A 19,820-nucleotide genomic window follows, 5' to 3' on the forward strand; every position below is an offset into this window, starting at 1 on the left:
TCCCACAAACGTCTTCCACATACATCAGATCTGAAGCCCAAGACACATGATGTGAATTAAAATCACCACGCAGTACTATTTATTTTCTGCATGAAGCTAACATAATATCGAGCCATCTCGTGTCCTAAACTCCTGCAGGAAAGTATACATTTGCAAAAGAGAAAGGCGAGCAGTCTGGTAGTGTTATGTCTAACACCAGAATTTCGGGATTCGTATCCATACACTGATACGATATCTTGGCTCTGTGACTAAATTTCGTTGATATTAAGAAAGCCAGACCGCCACCTCTACTCGGTCGATCCAGCCGGATTAATCGACAATTTTTCATGTAATTTTTTTTACCGTTAGCAAGTCAGGTTTCCTGAATGGCAATTATGTCGGGAGAAATTGGCGAAGAAATATATTGTAAATCTGTAGTTACCGGCCAAAATAGACCGGCAATTCCACTGCAGAATTTTTAGGGAATCTATTTTGATGCTATACCAGCAGAAGGAACTGCCTGATCCAGAATATCTTTTTTCAGGAAATCATTTTTTGAAAGGTTCTCAAAGAAGTCTTTCTTTTGGAAGTATTTCTTGGATTTTGGGTTCTGAAAAGACTTTTTAGAGGGGGAGATCTCTTACGTTTCAAAGTCTTTTGAGATTCTGTGTCCATATCTGTAAAGTCTCCTGAATCATCTGTCATAGGTTTTGACTCAGCCTGAACTCTATTTTTAGAAGGACCTGCTTTCGGAGAGATATATCTATGATTAACTGTCAGATTTTTTTTTCTCTTTACCCCTTGAAATCAACAGAGCCTGCGAGTCCCGATTCCGCACAGAAACTGTACCAATTATTTGTGTCTGCTGTTGTGTTAACATATCAGCCAAGGCTTCAAAAAGAGTAGCTGCAAGACGCTGCATTGCCTTTTCAGTAGACTTTTCAATAGCCTCAGTTATCGACTTTGTGAGCGATGCATCCATTGCCGCTGTGTGCCGGGATGTTATGCCTGCGTAACCTTTCGATCTTTCATGCATTTCTGCTACCGCCTCCCTCCTAGAGCAACGCCTGCGTTCTATGATTTCTATAACACCCATTTTTCTTTCCTTTGCACCACATTCAGCAGAGTCTGCAGGGTACGCTCCATTACACAAGCAGCACTTCTGGTCATCAAATTTGCAATCGCAGCTGTGATGACTCTCTCCGCACAGACGACATCTAGCCTGTGATCTGCATCCTTCCATGCTGTGGCCGAATCGCCAACATTTCGAGCACTGCAAAGGTTCTGGGGAAAGTGGCTCTATTTTGTATATTAGTGGCCATGCCTTAATTTCTGTTGGCCTAACTCTTCCAGCAAGAGTTACTATAACTGATTCAGTAGGCGATTTTGTTTTATCAGTCGTTCGGGAGCATCGATAGGCTGAAACTGCCCCAGCTACTGCAAACAAGTCCAGAATTTCTTGAGGTGCCAGACTCGTATCCACCCCACGGACTATGCCCTTCGTACATGCAAGATGAGCTGAAATAAACGGGCTCACTGGCTGTGCAGCAAATTCAGAGCAATTCAGAAGCTCTCGGACGCAATCCTGATCTGCATAGCAGCACAGGATATCCCCTCGGCCAAACTGGCGGACCTCCGTAATATTCTGGAAAAGCGACGAGGCTTTCTGAAGCTCCACTTGTATCACCTTCGGATTCTTCATTAAAATAGAACCCCCATTTGTAGGAACCGTAGCCACAGGGACGTAGTTATCTCACTGCGTAGCAAGGTATCAAGCGGTCAATTCTTGACCGGTAGTGAGGCCAGCCAAGGGGAGTGCCCTTGACCAGGTGATGAGAAAGACATCAGAATATTCTGACTTGCCTGACCTCCAAAGGGCTGCAACAACGTTTCAGTTGAGAGAAACTAACAAGGAATACGAGGAATCAAAAGCAAACCAAATCTTAGCTAAAAGGATCCTGCCGCTCAACGTTGAGCCGTTAAGACGAGGGACGTCTTGTCTTGTCTCCTAAGAGATCTTGGTTCATACCCACATGGGGGATTGGCCACACTGTACCTCATAATAGATCATTTTTTACAACGCTTGCTAAAAAAATAAAGAGAAATTAGATAGGAACAATAATAATGTTCCTTTGAAAAAACGTGAAAAATTGCAGAAGAATGCGATAAACCAGAATATATAAAACAAATTAACAAGAATGATGAAGGGGGAGAAAGAATTGGATAAATCTGGCAGTACCACTAGCAGCGTATCCTTCCGGTTGCCTGAATGAATTTATGTAGCGCTGACAGAATAGCACTGTGGCCCACACCCAACTGACTGGCTCCAAACGATAATAGGGTGGATGTATTGACTGGCAATCCGAGCATACCAATCCGTCTTTCAAGGACGTGCGTGCCTTATGATTGCTCTCTTCTTCTGCAAGCGAGATACAGCTAATTTTCTTCTTTTCTTCCTCGCGCTTCTGCCACGCGGTCTTTTATATGATGATGACGATGACGGCTCCACTATTTCTTCTTCTTCTTCTTCTTCTTCTTCTTCTTCTTCTTCTTCTTCTTCTTCTTCTTCTTCTTCTTCTTCTTCTTCTTCTTCTTCTTCTTCTTCTTCTTCTTCTTCTTCTTCTTCTTCTTCTTTTTCTTCTTCTTCTTCTTCTTCTTCTTCTTCTTCTTCTTCTTCTTCTTCTAGCTTCTTGTTCTTCTTCTTCTCCTGCTCTTCCTCTCACGGCTCATACCCTATGAAGTGGATTGGCCGAGTGTTAGGTGATTTTTTTTTTATTGGAAACTTCAGAAAGAACTGGAAGACGCCCCCCTTGTACGCCGTTCCAACGGGGCCCACGATGATGGCGTGCACCTTAGTGACGTCATTCTCTTCGGCCACAAAAAAAATGATGTGCAGTGACCAGGTCAACTAAGCTTACTGTGGTGATTCCTTTAAACTAAAGTGAAAACTTTTTTTTTGTTCGAGGCGAGCTGCCCTGCGCCATAGTACAAACGAAAACAACGCTTGAATATCAGTCAGCCTCAGGGGCACAGGTACTCCAGTATTAACTGTTGTTTTAGTTAAGTATTACAAAAAGAACACAGACGTCAGCCACAGAAACAAGATTCTCCTTGACAACGCACTTGTTTTCAAGTTTCAAGCAATCCTTTGGGGCCAAAGGTGCTCCAGCCATTTCCTTTTTTTCTGTCTGTCTGTCTGTCTGTCTGTCTGTCTGTCTGTCTGTCTGTCTGTCTGTCTGTCTGTCTGTCTGTCTGTCTGTCATCAGTACTCACTTTTGCCCTTTCGTATTCGAACGTCCCTGTGACATTATTTATTGCGCTTTACATTCCCACATTTCTAACGCTGACTGTTTTTTGTTGAGACATCAAAAGTATCAGTCTCTGCCCAGATTCATTATCGCGACATGGGCGTTTATGGCGTCATATTTTGTGGGAAAATTGTTTATCTACGGACGCACCATCAGAAGTTCGTTTTTAAGTTTATACAATACTACACAAAGTGTGTACTTGCTATTCTGCACTAACATCATTCATACCTTTAGCTCCCGTTGTTCAATAATGAAGAGTACAGATTAAGTATGTCGGGAGACGTGGACTGCGACTCAGCAAGCATGCAGGAAAATTACGGTACCAGATAAATTCAATAATTTTATTGCAGAAGGGAATTTTCTCGCCTAGAATTTCGTCGCATTCTTTGTATTCAGTATAGGGCATTGAGGCCGTACTTTTTTTTTTTCATTTGGCCAGCTGTACTTGAACTTCTTATTGCGTGGCAGCTTCAGCGGCAGCCTTCGCAGCCTCTTCGTTTCTCTTATCGACACGCTCCCTGAGGCTTTTAAGACGAGTCAGCAGAGTTTCGTACTGGTACTTCGACACTACCCTGGTGTACGGGTCTTTCATCTGCCTGTCCGTCAGGTGGCGCTTGGTCGAGACGGCGTCTTCGTACTTGTCGTACGACTCGAGGAACAACTTCAGAATCTGGCTGCTCAGGGAAGAAGGGCATCCGTTGGTCTCCTTGAGGCAGGCCTCGACTTGGTCGCACACGGTGACCCTCATTGTCTCGTGTCTAATGAGCTCGTTGTATTGGTCCGACGCTCCCGGCGTTTCCTCTGCGCGGAATCCCTCGAAGTACGGCTTCTCGTTCATCATCGACTGCACGCTCACCAGCAAGGTGGACAGCGTTTGGACGGGGCTCCAGGTGGGTCCCGTTGTCGTGCCCAGGATGCTCAGGCACACCTCACCGCTCCGGTAGAAGTGCTGGTTGAAGAGCACCCGGCCGGCATCCGTGGTGATGTGTCGCACCCGCGGTGGACTCATCGGGTAGTCGGTTGGAAACTTGAGAAAGAACTGGAAGAAGCCCCCCTCGTACGGCGTCCCCACGGGGCCCACGATGATGGCGTGCACCTTGGAGATGTTATTCTCTTCAGCCGCAACGAAGATGCCCGGCGGAGGATTTGCGTTGAACTCAGCCAGGTCCCGTTTCACCCTAACCGTGCACTGCTCTGACGGTTGCTCGTGGGCGAAGATGAACGGGTCCCAGTTGTTCGGGGCCATTGGCGTGGTCCTCAAAAATTTTGGTTTGAGAGATGATCGAATGGGGGAATTTCGACGCGGCCGAGGAACACGAGGCTCGGGTTCTTTTGCCTTCTCTTCTTCTTGTATTCGGAAGGTATGGTCATGCATGGAGACCAAGGTAATTGAGTGAATCTAGTAAAGCTGGATTTCACACGTCGGAAGAAGTAGCGATTCGATCCCGAGAATCGCGCACGTCACCATACGTCACCCGTTACTGCGCTCCTCCTCCGGTCTGCGGGGAGCGATTTGTCAAACTATAGTGCCTAGAATGTACTGGTATATTCTTGGCACTATAGTGAAACGGCGGAGTCCAAAATCGCAGTGGGATCAGTTACATTTTTGGCGAAACGTAAAAAATCGTGGTGGCGAAACGTCTTCTGCTGGCAACCGTGGTTATTTCCAAGCAATGCCTCCTATTTTTAATGAAAGTCGCTTGTGCCATCGCTGGCGAATATAATGAACTGGCGAGTAGATACTCATCGACAACTTTTCTTGGCATTGAAGGGAAACCTAAGGGGGCGGAGCTTCCACACACACAGACCTTCACGAAGTAGTCCGATTACGCACGTGTCTCGTAACGCTGTGGAAAGTGACGGGGGCGTACCATCGGCGTTTCATGTATAGATACAGACGCCGCTTTGAGTTTGAGGTACCTTAGAAAGGTGGTACTTTCCCACACATATGTAAACGCTGTAAAGTGAAATAATTACAACTGCCTGGATTGTATTTGCTGCGTTACATCTAAAATAGCTCCACGAAAAAAAATAAAGAACTTTTAAATGCGAATGCATTTATCAGTCGGGCTATGTCAGGCATCCATCGGGATCCGTCCACCGTTATCTCCCATAGCAACAGCTGCTGCCGCGGGCGCCCCTAGCAAACGGGTTCCCTACCATGTCACGCTTCGGTGTCGGCAGCTGCCAGCCATAGAGTTTCCTAGTATACACTAGAGGGAACTTTGACGCTAGTGTCTACGGGAGCTGGAACACGTGGCAGTTCAGCCAGCATAGGAATGATGGCTAGTACACACATTTGTCTAATCTTCGTACTTCTTGCCTGCTTTTGGCTCCATGTGTGTTCGTGTGGCTTAGACCTGTTTTTTTTTTATTTTACGAAAGAATAAATTAGCAACTGTTCAGCGTTTGCGCTTCACAACCTTATTTTTTAGGCTTACCATTTTGAATCGGGTCACAAAGCCCAAAAGGATACGTTCTTTCCTTCAAAACAAACCGTAACCAGAAATAAACGAAGCCGCAAGTACAATTCGCCTCCCGCAAGTACGAAGACTAGGCAAATGTGTGTACTACTAGAGAGACTGGACTACTAGAGAGGCTGGAAATGTGTGTACTACTAGAGAGACTAGAGATGCTGTGTACTACTAGAGAGGCTGGAACTAGAGAGGCTGGAAGCGTTCTAGCCTCTGTAGTACTACCCATCATTCCCATGGTCGCTGAACTATCGCAGCCTCAGAGTCACCTCTAGTTAATTTTAGGAAACTGTATGATTGGGGACGCGAGCATGCGTCTCTTTTCTGCGTGCTCCTAACGGCGAGTGTCAGAAACTTTGAGATGAGGCAGTGTGAGCAACGCAGCTCCCCCTGGTCAGTGAGCGCTGGCAGTTGCCACCGCCTCAATGCAGTGCATTTAAAACGTGTTTGTAACATTTGTGCTGCCAGCGTTTGTGTGGCGTTTGTGTTGATAGAACGCTGACGTTATGACCGTCAGGTAGAATTACAGGAGCAGTGTTTCGCCGCTCCTTCTCTCGCTGTACACTCTCTCTCCTTCCTGCGCCCACTTTCTCGTCCGCTCACGCCTCACTCTCGACTGTTTTCTGGCTGGGTGCCTCTCAAGAACATCGAAGATGTTTGCTCGAGACACCGCTGGGAAACGCCAACACCGACGAGCAGAGAACGCTGTTTGTTTTGCTCACTTCATAGTATTTTTTAACCGTGAACGCTATATAGCTACTAGAGCTGGAAACGCATACCGCGTTTCTCGCGATAGAAAAACGTCACGAGCGGTGAACGGCGCTTTCGGCTGCACGCAGTTTAAAAAAAAAACATTCTTTTTACGCTGGGTTCTCACGTGCGAGCGCCGTTATAGACGCTACGCAATGCACTTGCATTTACTCACGATTCTCTTCGAGGAGGTGGGGGATTCTTTAGGGGCGAAGCCGTTGTATTAGTGTGTAACAAGTATAACGTTCTGACCTCCAAGATGGTGCCGGTGAGAAATTTTTTCTGTGCGTTGTTGAACAAAAAAGATAATGCTCAATGTACGTACCAATGGCGGCTAAGGGGGAATGAGAGACAGGAAAATTTGGCTTTTATTTAAAGCGCACGCTGCAAATTTTTTATTGTTCAACAACGCACAGAAGACAAGAAAGGGTTGCTACGTTATACTCGCTGGGCGTAAGGTTTTAGAAAGGTTTAGCGAGTGTTGGGCCGCAGTGCCATGAATACAGTGAACTAGTATATACCATGAACTCGAGGTGATTAAAGGTGGGAAGTCGACACGAAGCGCAAGCCGTAAGAAAGTGTGCGTGTGCCTCCTCTCATTCAGTCCTTGGAATGTCCGCTAGATGGCGGTGCCTCTATATGAGGAATACGGAGCCTACATGAACGGCCGTTTTTAGGGTGGAGACATCTTAATAAGTGCCTTCAAGAAACTCAGCCAAAACCAGCGGGCAACGGGGCACGCTGTTGCCAGCTTCCACCAAATTCAGCATAGTTTTCTGTGCGCCGCCATTTTGGAGCCAGCCGCCGACCGAGCATGTATACCTACGTACGGCGTCGGTGCCCAGCCCTTGTAACAACACACAACACCTGGGCTTTTGACAGCGGTGGTTCTCAGGGTCGTGTAAGCGACCCAGTTCTCAAAGTGAGCGCACGAAGAAATTCGCAGCCCACACACAAACACTTGCGACATAATACTGAGGTTACGCTGACACGAACGCAAGCGTGGCAACAGCTCAGACTAGCGAGCGCGTCTCCGTACGAACGCGCGGACGCGTCCCGTTTGTGGGCTTCCTACTCGCATTGCGTGGACGCAGCAACGACAACTTCGGTTATCTACTCATTCGCGAACACCGCGAAACACATATACGTGTGCCGCAGGAAAAAACAGTGAACGAAATACGCAGTACTCACAGAGCAAATACGAGACGCACTGGTGGGCTCCCAGCCGTCTCGCTTCACTTGAGCCAGCCATAGTTGTCGTCGGCCAGGGCTCGCTGGGAAGCGGAACATTCGCACCCCCTTTCTGTTGTGGTTAGTGCAGAGCGGTACGCAGCATCCAGGCATTCTAAGGCTTCACCGGCAGCGTTTAACACGCTACCGCAACGTTCGACGCCGTATTATTGAGAACTAAACGCAACCGGGCGTAGACGCAGTGCGGGCACCAAGATGGGGCGACAGCGTGGCGTTGCTGTCTGGCAACATTGTGTTTTGGCGGGCGGCGGTGCGTTGGCGGCATGTAGTGGGTCAAAGGCTGACATCACCCTAAAAACGGCCGTTCAGGTAGGCTCCCTAATGAGGAATAGAGTTACTGTATATGCTACCTTTAGGTAGCATATAGCAAAAGGTAGCATATATAGTAACTCTAGTAGCAAAAGGTAGCATATATAGTAACTCTAATGAAGAATATATCAGGAAAAGATGCGAGATGGTGGTACTTGGAGTGTTGAATAGGTGGACGAACGGACACACTGACAGATGCATGGACGGACGCACGGATGGCTGCACGGACGGATGTACGGACGCAGGAGTGGATGCATGGACAAAAGCAGGGACGGACGCACAGATGAACGTGCGGACGCACGAACGGGCGGATGGACGCACGGACGGCCACACAGACGCACGCGTGGATGGACGGAAGCAAGAACGAATGGACGGATGGATGCTTCGCCCCACTATACACCATTCACTCCGTGGATATGCTGCCATTTTTTTATAATTCAGTTTGGAAATAAGAGTTCTATTGTGGAATTACATCGGGTGTATTAAGACAAGTGAACATAGTATAAATACCGCTTGCAAGTTAGTGTAAACTTACACACTTTTTTTTTCTTTTAAATAAGCCACGATAACCGAGTGATGATGATAACCACGGCACGTTCACGTCGGTCCGCCCATCTCCTCTCTTCACTAAATAGGCTGACTGATATCCAGTGACTCCCAAAAAAAAAAAAGAAGGGAAACAAAAAGTAGTCGGCAAAATTACTAATAAACTCAGATATATCTGCATCCCACTGCATAAAAACGGCAGGCTGGCGCGGAAGGCGCGGTACACTCACAGCAAAAGCCATAGTAGAAGAGCGGCCTTTCAGAGCCCTTCCTGAACACTCATTGGGTAACTGCTGCAGACACACTTGCTGGGTACCCACTACGGCAATAAAACAGGTAAATACGAGAACAAAGAGGAATCTGCAAGACTTAGCAACAGACAGATACACGTAGTGGCCAGTCACCACCACTGTTTCTTTGCATTGCGCCTCAAGCGCCGACTACGCTTTTTGTATTAAAGCGTATATCGTAGTAAGAATGTCACTATGTAGCCTAACAATTGAGGGTTTATCGTGACATACTACGATTGAGGCAAGCAACGCTGTTGTTCTTGCATTTTATTTTTGTTTTACAGTGCTCAATGTTCGAGGAACACACACCGCACGCACGTCGTACCATTCAAGAACAGCTGCAGCGTGGCCCACTGCTTTCTGACCGTCTCGCATGTGTGCTGCAGTGCCCTCCTTAAGTAGCCCAATTTCAATTAGCCTAATTAAGTTATCAGCCAAAACAATGTGGAAGAGCGGAGAAAAAATAAAGATGCGGGTCATCTAGTACTTGTACTGTGTCGCTTCCGCTGTCTTGAGAAGCTTGTACCAAAAATGCATTTGTTCCTTGCTGTCGCACGTTCCACGAACGAAGTCCTCGTATCTGCACATGTGCAACAAAAAGCATTTTAAAGAAATACTCGTCGCAAAAAAAGCATAAAAAGTGCACCCGGCTTTGTTTCGGTAAAGCCGTCGAAAAAGCCGACCTGATGCCGCCACCCAAACACTCATCGCCTCTTTATGTGCAAGTCTTTCCTGGTACATTTTATAAGTATTTTCCAGTTATTCTTTTGTTGTATCGTTGCTTTTTATTTGGCTATGGGGTAGGGAGCCCGAGTACTCATGGCTGTCTTGGAAGAGCAAACGCACAAGGCACCCACCTTCATTCTCTCTAGCCAGCGTCTCCTCTATGCTTAGACGCTTTCTGCCGAGCATCACCCTGGCCAGGGAGATGATTCTACTTAATAGCTCCACACGAGGAACAGCGAACTCTGGTCCAGCGGACTCGGGTGGCGGCTTCGACTAATGACGTCCCGGACTAGGGATGTCGACCAGCCCGGTGGGGAAAAGGGCTATATGTCAGCTTCAATAAAGGTTTTTTTTCCCTCCTCCTCCACCCTGGCGGCACCAGGAGTGCCTCTCAATGACTCACCCGCTCCACAGGAAATCATTCTTGCTACTTTAATTACATAACTTCGACGCAGTGCTTATCTGGAATGCACTAACAAAAGCCACAGGGACTACAGCAGGCAGAGTACGTCGCCTTACGTCAAACGCTGGTAAGTTAGGATCACAATAATATGAGACATACCAGCTACCCGGCATTCGCTAGTCTGTCAGAACCCTTTCTCACGTGTGCTGAAGATGAATTAACCCATACGAAATTGCGCACGTTTGTATGCAGCAAACTGACTCATGTAATTTTTTACAGCTATACGTACTTGCCGTCGGGCACGCAGTCGAGTTGCATGAGAACATTGACGAGGCACTGGAACAGCTCGTCCTCTCCCTTGGCTAAGCTAATGTAGCTCATGGCCGCCCTGGAGGGGTCCGTCATGCCGAGCACCCAGCGGAGCAGTTCCGTGCGCTCCTTGCTTGGCTCTAGGAAGACGCGCTTGACGTCTTCGTTGTCCTCGCGCAGCTCCAGCGCATCCAGCAACACGGATACATTGCGGCACTTGGCAAGATCGGACATGTCTCCAGATCCACTCGCCATGAGCTCGGCGGACGCTTCGATGGGCTCTAAGGGAAGTAGAAAGTAATTGAAAAGGTCACACATACGTGCTTCAGAACTAACCGTGCGAGTTCTGGCTGGACTTGCTACTCACAGTCGCCTACTGTAAGTGCGATACTTTCAGCGGTGTGAACAGCGACGCGATGGAACGCACCGATGGAAGCAAGGCGACTCTACCTTCTTGAGAGAAAGGCGACGGAACCAACGGAACCTCTGCGAATGAAACGCGGCGGGGTATCTGTTGCGCGAGCTTCGCGTTCGCACGCGCCCAGCGCGAAATTCAACAGTGAAAAAACGATAATAAAATGAATCAAGTAAGAAGTTTCTACATTACTTATATCGCAAAAATACCCCGCGACAGTGAACTTCGCGTATTTTACTCACTTTTGCGAGGTATTTGAAACAGTCACATGAAAGCGAAACTGAAACTGAAACTAAACAATAAATGAGGCATTGGCTAAACACGTTAGTTGCCAGTGGCGTCGCTGAAGTCGCTTGTCTCGACTTCCACGAGGCGGCTAAATTGATTTCAAATACTGAGCGCTAGCATGCAACCGTCGTGACCAAAAGTGAATCTTCCCGACGCTTCTTCCGGGATCTCAACTCTCCACAAACAACGACAAGCGCCGCAGATCACTTCCAACAACGGTTTTTTTTTTTGTGTGTGTGTTCAAGCGTCAGTGCGAATCCTCCGCGGCATGCAGGTCGAGCAGTTTTATGGTTGCTACCTGCTCTACTGCACTAATCCCAAGTACAAGGGGCACACTTACATTGGATTCACAGTGGACCCAAACCGACGGATTAAGCAACACAATAAAGGATTCAAGGCAGGTGGAGCGTGGCGCACCAGCCGGAAAGGACCATGGTGAGATGTGTACCGCAAAATATTTCCATAGTCTGTTGCCGTTGTATATGACATAATGTCACCATGACCTTGACGTATCCCCGGTCAACCACTTCACTTGCGTTGTTGCTTGAGTTAATACGTGTTTTGGCTTGGTGGCATAAATGTCTTAGGCACGTTGTAACTTATGCGTTCATCGGAAAGGACTAGGCGTTGTTAACTACGTGTCACTTAGCCTCGGTGTTTACCAGAGACAACGACAAAGTTGACATGTCCATGCACCAAATCACAAGCATGGGTACTGTTCTATTTCTGATCTGTAATGCTCGTCTCACACGTCGGCACCTTTGATCACGATCAGAGAGTAACAACAGCAAAAATAGTGATGTCCATCATACCAGCATTCTGACACACGCTCTGCACTAAGTATCGCTATCACGTCAAACCTATTTCTTTAGAGCAAAAGTGACTGTCTTATAGCAGTTGAATCACACGACTTTAATAGCACGTGATTACGCTTCAGAACGTTTTTTTTTTTTCTAAAAACTTCATGCGCTGCATGAGGTCGTGAAACATTCTACGCTGTTATTAGAGGCAATCAACCTGAGAGTTAGCTTTAAGTCATGGTAAGCTCAGCATCCTTTGCAAGCTAACATCCAAAAGATGCCACATATTGTCAGTGATTAGAACAGTCCAGGAAAATTACAACTACACTTTGTCATTCATGTTGCTCATGATCCTATTACCTTGTCAGTTATCACAGGATCTTGTTTAGTGTCATGTAACTGCATAGTTTGTGAACTATATTTCAGGTTTGTTTTATCTCTGCTAATAAAAATGAGAATATAAATATTGTAGGAGTACAAAGCTGGGAAGTTTTTCTGACTTGATGTTGCATTTCTATCATTTCAGGGACATGGCATTGATTGTACACGGTTTCCCAAATGAGATATCTGCCTTGCGGGTATGTCTCTTTACGTCTCGTGCATTTTCTCACAGAATGTAAATGTATCATTATGGCGAAACTCAAAACTGCTCTCGTCTTCAAAGCAACACATGCACATTTGAAGTCTGTGCAAACCACAGACGAGATTAGGAATCAGTCTTTAAATGGATCTTTTAAAACAACTTTGGGATATTTCGTTATCAGAGCTGTTGCATCAATTACTACATAAAATCTTGTTAATTTGAGCTTAGTTAATTCACAATTACTCTTAATTCGAATGGACTCCCTGGTCCCGGCACAGCCCTCCTAATAATTCATGAGTCAATATTCTCAATGGTTAATTCGAACTGGGAGCCCCAGGTTTTTATCGCTCTTCACAGAAGTCGGCCTAGAGTGATCAAAATGTGCTGCAAAGTCAAACCAAACCAACTTTACTGGACATGAAAAAGAACAAAACAGCAGCTTTTATGAAGCACATTAGAATTCGGATGCCAAGCTGGTGCTCTTAGGCAAGCTGCAAACGATGTTCATGGAGTCACGACAAGAGAAACAATACTCAAATTACTGACATCTTTTAATTTTGATTGTTAGCTCTGTCTCTAAATAAACATTTTTGCAGCATAAATAGCATCATATATTAAGGATCACTGCTCATATGAATCCATATTTCAATTCACATTAACGAGCCCAGAGGTAGCTTTTTTGGGTTTCGCCTGCATAGTTTGGCATAATCTTAATTCATTCTAGGGCCTACCCACTATTTTAAAGTCTTCTCAATTCGAACACTTTTATAGTGTCCCTCCATTTCGATTTAAGGAGCTCTTACTGTATTTTTCACTTGTGGTCGCCACTTTCATCTTTCAATCTTTCCATCCGATTTCATTATGTTAGCATGTATCACCATGCAAAGTACTCACGGATTCAAACGCAACATCACAGAATTTAGTATAACTACTGGTATTCCCAATCACTCGAAGTAACTGCATCATGTACCTACGAATATAGCTGCAAAAGCTAATGTTAACTTTGATGTTAATGCTAGAATAAAAGTTACATCGATACAACACGAACTAAAGATGGTGAAAATTAAGTATGCACATTCTTAGCCCTGAATTGTCATGTTTTAATCCATGAGCGCATAGAAGAAAGAAGAGAAGATCCATGTTTACTGATCTGTTCAGCCTAAATGCATCATCACTACATCTCAGTTCTTTCTTTTATTGAATAGAACATATTGCTATATGCCAATAACCGATATGCATATACAAAACCAAGCAAACTGTACATGCAAACTTGAATGCTCTAGCTTAATATTTATACCTGTGACTACAGAAATAATTGCACATTGTAATTGCACATCTCATAATCCCACTACTGATCGCACATCGTGTTTCTTTCCAAACTTCAGTTTGAATGGGCTTGGCAGCACCCAGACCGATCTCGCCGTCTCAGCCATGTCGGAAAGAAGCTTCGCACAGAAACCCGTTTTGCATATGCTTTCAGGGTGGTCTGTCATATGCTCAGGGCTGTCCCATGGGTTAGGCTACCCCTTACAATACAATGGCTCATCGAGCACTATCAGCTAGACTTTCAGGTGAGCTCAAAAACTCTTGTGCACAGGTTCAACCGACTGAGTTCCTGCAAATGGATGCGGCTCAACTTCAAGTGGCTTGGCTTAGTTGAAAAAATATGTGAGTGGTATTTCACGAGTAAGAAAAATAGACTGACGAGATGGAATAGAGTTCAATAAAAAAACAGTACAGACCCTTCTACATGCGAGCTGAAGGACTGCAAAGTCAGTCTCAGAAGTTATGAACAAGTATGCGTTATGCAAATCAATAACATGAAGTCAAAGCAGTGCACAACATTGCACGTATGCATGCTTCCCAGATGACTATTTTGATTTCTTCAGTTGTCCAAAGCAATGTCTTCTTTGATGTGTGCCTCAGCTTGCTTAAAAGCTTTTGCAATTGTGATTCTTTTGCATGTGCACAGTATACGCTGTGAAGATGTCCCATACCAAAAGCACAGTGACCGGATTAAAATGCTTGGGGGCATAACATCATCACGTAATGGCAGTTGCAAATTATAATCCTGCATGTTAGCAGCTGACTTGATGTCAAGAAACACAAGAAGCTGTGCAATAATGCACCACACGACCCATGCTGACTATCGTGTCGCGCTTATGGCTAGCACACTCCACTACTGAACGAGTTAGGGATTCAATTATTAATGTTGGTGAAGATTTAATAATTGTGATAACCTTCCCCTTGCCAGTGCAAGTGTGGAACGTGTAGTGCCATTACTATCAGAATTGTAATTGCCTTATACCATCATTTTATGCAATGCTTTTTTATGTTGACTGCTTTTTCTGCATCTTTGTAATTGCTGCACCCATGTGGAACTCGGCCCTTTTTAGGTACCACCTTTGAGCCCTCGAAAAGAAAATCAGTGATGTGAAAGAAAGGAAGTGACGGTGGCTTGTGAGACATGCAACGCCAATATAACCCTGGCAATCTAGGTGCTTCAGTGGCTAGTGAATGAAATTGCTGTTTTTTTTTTTTTTTTTTTTTTTTTTCAGGAGCGCATGTAAGATTCACTGTCTGGTGTTTTGTGCTGTACCCAGAATAAGCCTATGATAAAGTCTACCTTTGCTTCCAGCTACTCAGGAAAGCTTTCTTGGTTTCTTTTGCTGCAATTAGCAGTCGTACCTATAACTTGTTTAAGTTCACGTTAATGTATTGCTCATCTCTAAAGCTTTTGAGAGGTGTGGAAGCAGCAAACAATATCAGAACAAGTTCGTTCAGCAGTTCTCCGGTACCGTTACAGCCGGACTTGCGACCACCCCTTCACATGGCCATAGCGTACGGACCTGTCAAGGCCGTTCGTGCTTCCGCCATGCGTGAACCTGTTGACATTGCCCTCACAACGGGAGCCTGTGCCGTGTGCGGTGAGCCGCTGGAGGGCACGAGAAGCCTAATCGAGTGCCCGTACACCGAGTGTATCGCCGTTTCTCATCTTTGCTGTCTTGCTGGACTGTTCCTCAAAAATGAGCGTAATCAGACGATACCAGTGGGTGGCAATTGCCTCGACTGCTGCAACTGGTTGCTCTGGGGTGACCTGGTGCGGCACAACAGATGCAACTACGCCAAATCGTCGGCCGCCCGCATTGCACAGAGTGATGGACGCTGATTCGAGGCAGGCCTAATTCTTAACTCACTTCCTGGGTGAAGTGTGATGTACACTCAAGCCTCATTTTGATGAAGTTGCATCTCACATGCAAGTAAGTTCGCTATATTCGAAAATTTGTTGTAAAAATATATTCTTAGCACTATATATAGGGTGTTTCAAGAAATCTGTCAAATATTCTTAAATCAGGAAGAGGCGCTGTTTGCTCTCTTTCTGCACAGTTGTTTTTTATGTCACGGCAGGCATCTTAAAAGGATTGAAGACATCATTTGTAACAGCAATTAGAAGAGTTAAATTATTTACATTTTGATTAGTCAAGCTAGGTAGTTGAGTCAAATGGCAGAATTCACGTCCTTCACGCGAAAAACCATTAGTGCTTTGAGATTTCGGGAAAGTGGCCTCTAAGTAATAACTGCGAATTAATGAATTTCTCCTAAAGTCTGCGGGGAAACGGAAACCAAACGCCAAAAAGCGCAACTGCAATATTTGTCTGAGACGTCCGAAATGAGGGAGCGCTGTTATATCAACCATCAACCAACTTTGTTATGCAAGTGTGCGGGCTGCAATTGTAATTACAGAACGCATGATGCACATACATTAACGAAAGGGAAGAACTGCACCCTTATAACTGCTGTTTTGAACAGTGATGTCATTGTAGTCATTTGCTTGTTGCAATCACCGGTCCTTTGGTTTCAGTTTCACCACAGAATTTAGAAGAATCTCATTAACTCGCAGTTACTAGTAGTGATCGTTCTTCCAAAATATGAAAGCGGCAATTGGTTACAATACTGATTGTTGGCCTAGTTGGTACTTGCTTACTGACATGCTTAGGCCGCAAATAACACACACACAAAGTAAGGAAACACTCAACATGTACAAGCCGCTTGTGCTTGTCGTTGAGTGTTTTTTTACTTTGTGTGTGTGTTATTTGCGGCCAAAGCATGTTGGAAATTGGTTCTCTGCATGAAGGAATCTAATTGTCCTAACTCCACTAATTAAAAAGATAATTAATTTAATTTTTCTTATTACTGTTTCGAAGGACGTCTTCAAACCTCTCAAGATGACTGCCGCTACAGAAAAAGCAACTGTGAAGGCAGCAAGTGAATAGCGCCTTGTGCGAATTTTTAAAGAATATTGGACACCTTTCTTGGAATGCCCAGTATATTGTAATAGCGTTCATAATTTACTTTATTATAACCTGTATTTCGTTATATCTGGGTTCGTTGTATCGGGGTGTGAGTGTATTTCAGCTTAGAAGTGTGGCAGCTTGGGCTAGTTGGTATGGCATGACGATAGTTATAGCGCAAGAACAAAACGGCAACACAGAGACATTCGTGTCCTTCTTGTCTCTGTGTCGCCGTTTTGTTCTAGCACTATAACTATCGTCATGTATTCCACCCTGGCAAGTATGGAATGCAGAAATGAGACATTGCGTCTCTGCTGACAGTTTGCTTACAATGCACTTGAATGCTGTGAAATCATGTCACGCTTCATCCGTTCACTAAATCAGCAGTTTTGTTTGCGTGCAAGTGTACCATTAGCGCTGTCATTCTGCGACCTGTTTTACAATGGCCACGGTCAAGTATCTTTGGTAAAACGGTTTTAGCTAGCACTGAAGTGACCAATCAATTTTTTGTTTTTGTATCATTACTGTTACAGCATACTTACATATCTCAGATTTCAGATTTTTTTATTGAAACAATTTTAATAGACGGGAAAGTACAGGTGATGTTTCACGTGTCGCTCTATAGATGATAATTTTTATGCGTTTATATAGGTCGCAACTGTTTATATATATATATATATATATATATATATATATATATATATATGTGTGTGTGTGTGTGTGTGTGTGTGTGTGTGTGTGTGTGTCTGCGTGCGTGTGTGTGTTACGCCACCTTTTAGCAAAGAATTTTAGTATTCTAAAGAAATGCGATTTTGACATGTCCCATTGAGTTACTGCTGTGCGAATCTCACTTCCTAGAATCCAGTGGTTTCTATGTGCACTCAAATGCCACTGAAGAAGACAGTGCTCTATCGGTGCACAGAACAAGAATTAAGGCAGGTATGGCAATGCTAGCTGCATCTGGCAACGGGCGCACGATGCATTCATTCTTTCCTTTTCAGCTTGTTGAGTGTCATGCATGATTAAACGAAACACTTGTGAGCACATTTAGCCCTACCTAATGGGACCAAGCGACAGAAAACCTCTTGACTCTAATTGTTTCTAGCTCCGTGTACATTAATTAAGAATGTTACCTACTGGTAGTGAGCCAAACTCCTTCTATACCTTGGCGTGTTCCTTTTTGTGCGTAGTTGGATTATCTAGTGCTTTATTTGTCGTCATTACACGCAGTTGAGTCACTGCTGCAGCTGGTGACACTGTGAGCACACAATGCCTGTTCTTGTGATTTCCAAAACAATACCAGTAGAAAATTGGAACACACCCTTGTGCATGGAGATGGAATAAATGCGCTACTTTTTGTCTGAGCTGCTGTCATCAATAATTGTGCATAGGACCCAACATTTTATCACTTGCATGTGAATAAAAGCAAGGCAAAGGACTCGCAGCGAAACGAACTTGAACAGGCCCCACAACACTTTTTGAAATTTATAATAAATTCTCGAAGGTAGCTAGAAATTGCTTTCTCTTTTATCCACAAATGACGTGAAAGGCTCAAAATCACTACATCCCAGGCCTAGCATCAGCCATTGGCCGATTTAAGCAAGGCACTTTCGGTCAGCACTGGCACTGCTGCGCGAGGCCACGACTTGCCTGGGTGAGTGTGCGGGCGATTGACTGAAAAGCCGCGCATTCCAGGAAAAAATATATATACTATAGAAATAGTGCTCCAGGTCAGGGGATGCAATTTCTTCACCTGCACCATACCTCCTTGCCTAGCTTCCAGCGCTTTCGTCGGTACGAAAGAATGTAATTAGAGCGTGCGACAGATCTTCCCAACTCCGCTCATACTGGATGGATGCTGAAAATTTTTGCGCTGGTGAATTCGTGAGGCAAAAAGCTCCTTTAGTGAATCTGTACCACGGCTATTTGCAAAGGAGTTACAGGGCCCTTTTAGTGTCAACAGTGCCCAATAATGTGATCATAGGAGTAATTGCTGGGGTTTTAACATTCCAAAACTACAATATGATAATGAGAGACGCTGTAACAGATGGCTCTGAAAATTCCAGCCACCTGGGGTTCTTTAGTGTGCAGCCAACATTGCCCGATAGCGAAAAACATTATCCTAATGTCCGAAGATCTGAAGCAGTCTTCATCGGGGGCCGCTTCCCTGGGCAGTACTATCTATATACAGATCTTTTGGTCTAGAGCCACAGGCACCTGTAATGCTGTATGTCGAATATGCTACCTCGTGCACACTTGCTTGATGCCGAAATTGTCAAATCACTCCAGAGGATGAATTTCTCTCGTAGTACAAAAGCTATCATTAACATGTGATATGAAGTACTGCAATATATCCTGCACATCTGGTGCATTCCGATACATAGTCGTAGAAACACTGCAGACTTCATGCTATACAGTAAATTTCTTGCATATTTTTGTTATGTTAACGTTACACGAAACTAGCAAAGAAAAAAAAAATGCAGAAAAAAACCAGCGGCATGTCGGTTTCAGCGAGTCACGACTTCTCAAAACAGTACAAAATGGTTTATTTGTCCGTGAGCATCCATTTCTTCTGCTGTATCCCACTGTTTTAACTCATAACTAGAGGGCAGCATTGCGAGTGAGTCAGCGCACTTACATGTTTGCACACACAGAGATTAGTAGTAAATATTGCAAAAATAGTTTCACTTTTTTTTTTGCAGCGAAACCTGCAATGAGATCACAACAATGATCGTTTTTCACGGCTGCTGCTGCCAGTGTCTATAATGACTAGTGCATTAAATTATAAAAAAATGAAATAAAATATAAAGCATAGAGAATATGACATGAATTCTGGTCGGATTGCGTAACGAGTGGGTCGTCGAATGCTTCCAACCCGTTACATAAGACTCAGCCGTAATTCCTCGTCAGCCACAGTGCCAAAAAAGTGTACGTAATGCTTTACAAGTGTCTCCCAGCTACCACACTGCTCCAAAGAACAAATAACTGCGCAGTGGGTGTTTCTCTACTTCATGAAGATTATGATGACTTGTGGCCAATCCGGGGCCATGCAAGTGTACCTGCAGAATTTACACGAAGAGTGTTTAAAAAAAAGGCT

The 19,820-nt window shown here is 44.8% G+C and overlaps 3 protein-coding genes across 3 annotated transcripts; 1 reads left to right on the forward strand and 2 right to left on the reverse strand.

Annotated features, from left to right (window-relative positions):
• Window positions 1-3,741: 3,741 nt before the first annotated feature.
• On the reverse strand, window positions 3,742-4,533 carry LOC119159999 (ubiquitin-conjugating enzyme E2 Z). Its single transcript, XM_037412767.2, has one exon. The coding sequence runs from the start codon at window positions 4,531-4,533 to the stop codon at window positions 3,742-3,744; it is 792 nt and encodes a 263-aa protein (XP_037268664.2).
• A 4,626-nt stretch (window positions 4,534-9,159) lies between these two features.
• On the reverse strand, window positions 9,160-10,846 carry LOC142803257 (uncharacterized). Its single transcript, XM_075888379.1, has 3 exons — window positions 10,713-10,846; window positions 10,326-10,626; window positions 9,160-9,487 (listed from the first exon to the last, which is right to left on the reverse strand). The coding sequence occupies exons 2-3, from the start codon at window positions 10,598-10,600 to the stop codon at window positions 9,388-9,390; spliced, it is 375 nt and encodes a 124-aa protein (XP_075744494.1). The 5' UTR covers window positions 10,601-10,626; window positions 10,713-10,846; the 3' UTR covers window positions 9,160-9,387.
• Window positions 10,847-11,183: 337 nt separating this feature from the next.
• slx1 (structure-specific endonuclease subunit SLX1) lies at window positions 11,184-15,751 on the forward strand. Its single transcript, XM_037412760.2, has 4 exons — window positions 11,184-11,483; window positions 12,375-12,426; window positions 13,817-14,002; window positions 15,238-15,751. The coding sequence occupies exons 1-4, from the start codon at window positions 11,317-11,319 to the stop codon at window positions 15,598-15,600; spliced, it is 768 nt and encodes a 255-aa protein (XP_037268657.2). The 5' UTR covers window positions 11,184-11,316; the 3' UTR covers window positions 15,601-15,751.
• Window positions 15,752-19,820: the final 4,069 nt, after the last annotated feature.

The sequence above is a fragment of the Rhipicephalus microplus genome, chromosome 3, assembly GCF_043290135.1.
Source record: "Rhipicephalus microplus isolate Deutch F79 chromosome 3, USDA_Rmic, whole genome shotgun sequence".
Classification (NCBI taxonomy): domain Eukaryota; kingdom Metazoa; phylum Arthropoda; class Arachnida; order Ixodida; family Ixodidae; genus Rhipicephalus; species Rhipicephalus microplus.

Coding starts and splice junctions, on each gene's coding strand:
- LOC119159999 (XM_037412767.2), bottom strand. CDS start 4,533: ATGGCCCCGAACAACTGGGACCCGTTCATCTTCGCCCACGAGCAACCG.
- LOC142803257 (XM_075888379.1), bottom strand. CDS start 10,600: ATGGCGAGTGGATCTGGAGACATGTCCGATCTTGCCAAGTGCCGCAAT. Junction 9,488..10,325: donor GACTGCGTGCCCGACGGCAA/GTACGTATAGCT, acceptor GCACATGTGCAG/ATACGAGGACTTCGTTCGTG.
- slx1 (XM_037412760.2), top strand. CDS start 11,317: ATGCAGGTCGAGCAGTTTTATGGTTGCTACCTGCTCTACTGCACTAAT. Junction 12,427..13,816: donor ATGAGATATCTGCCTTGCGG/GTATGTCTCTTT, acceptor TCCAAACTTCAG/TTTGAATGGGCTTGGCAGCA. Junction 14,003..15,237: donor ACTATCAGCTAGACTTTCAG/GTGAGCTCAAAA, acceptor GTACCGTTACAG/CCGGACTTGCGACCACCCCT.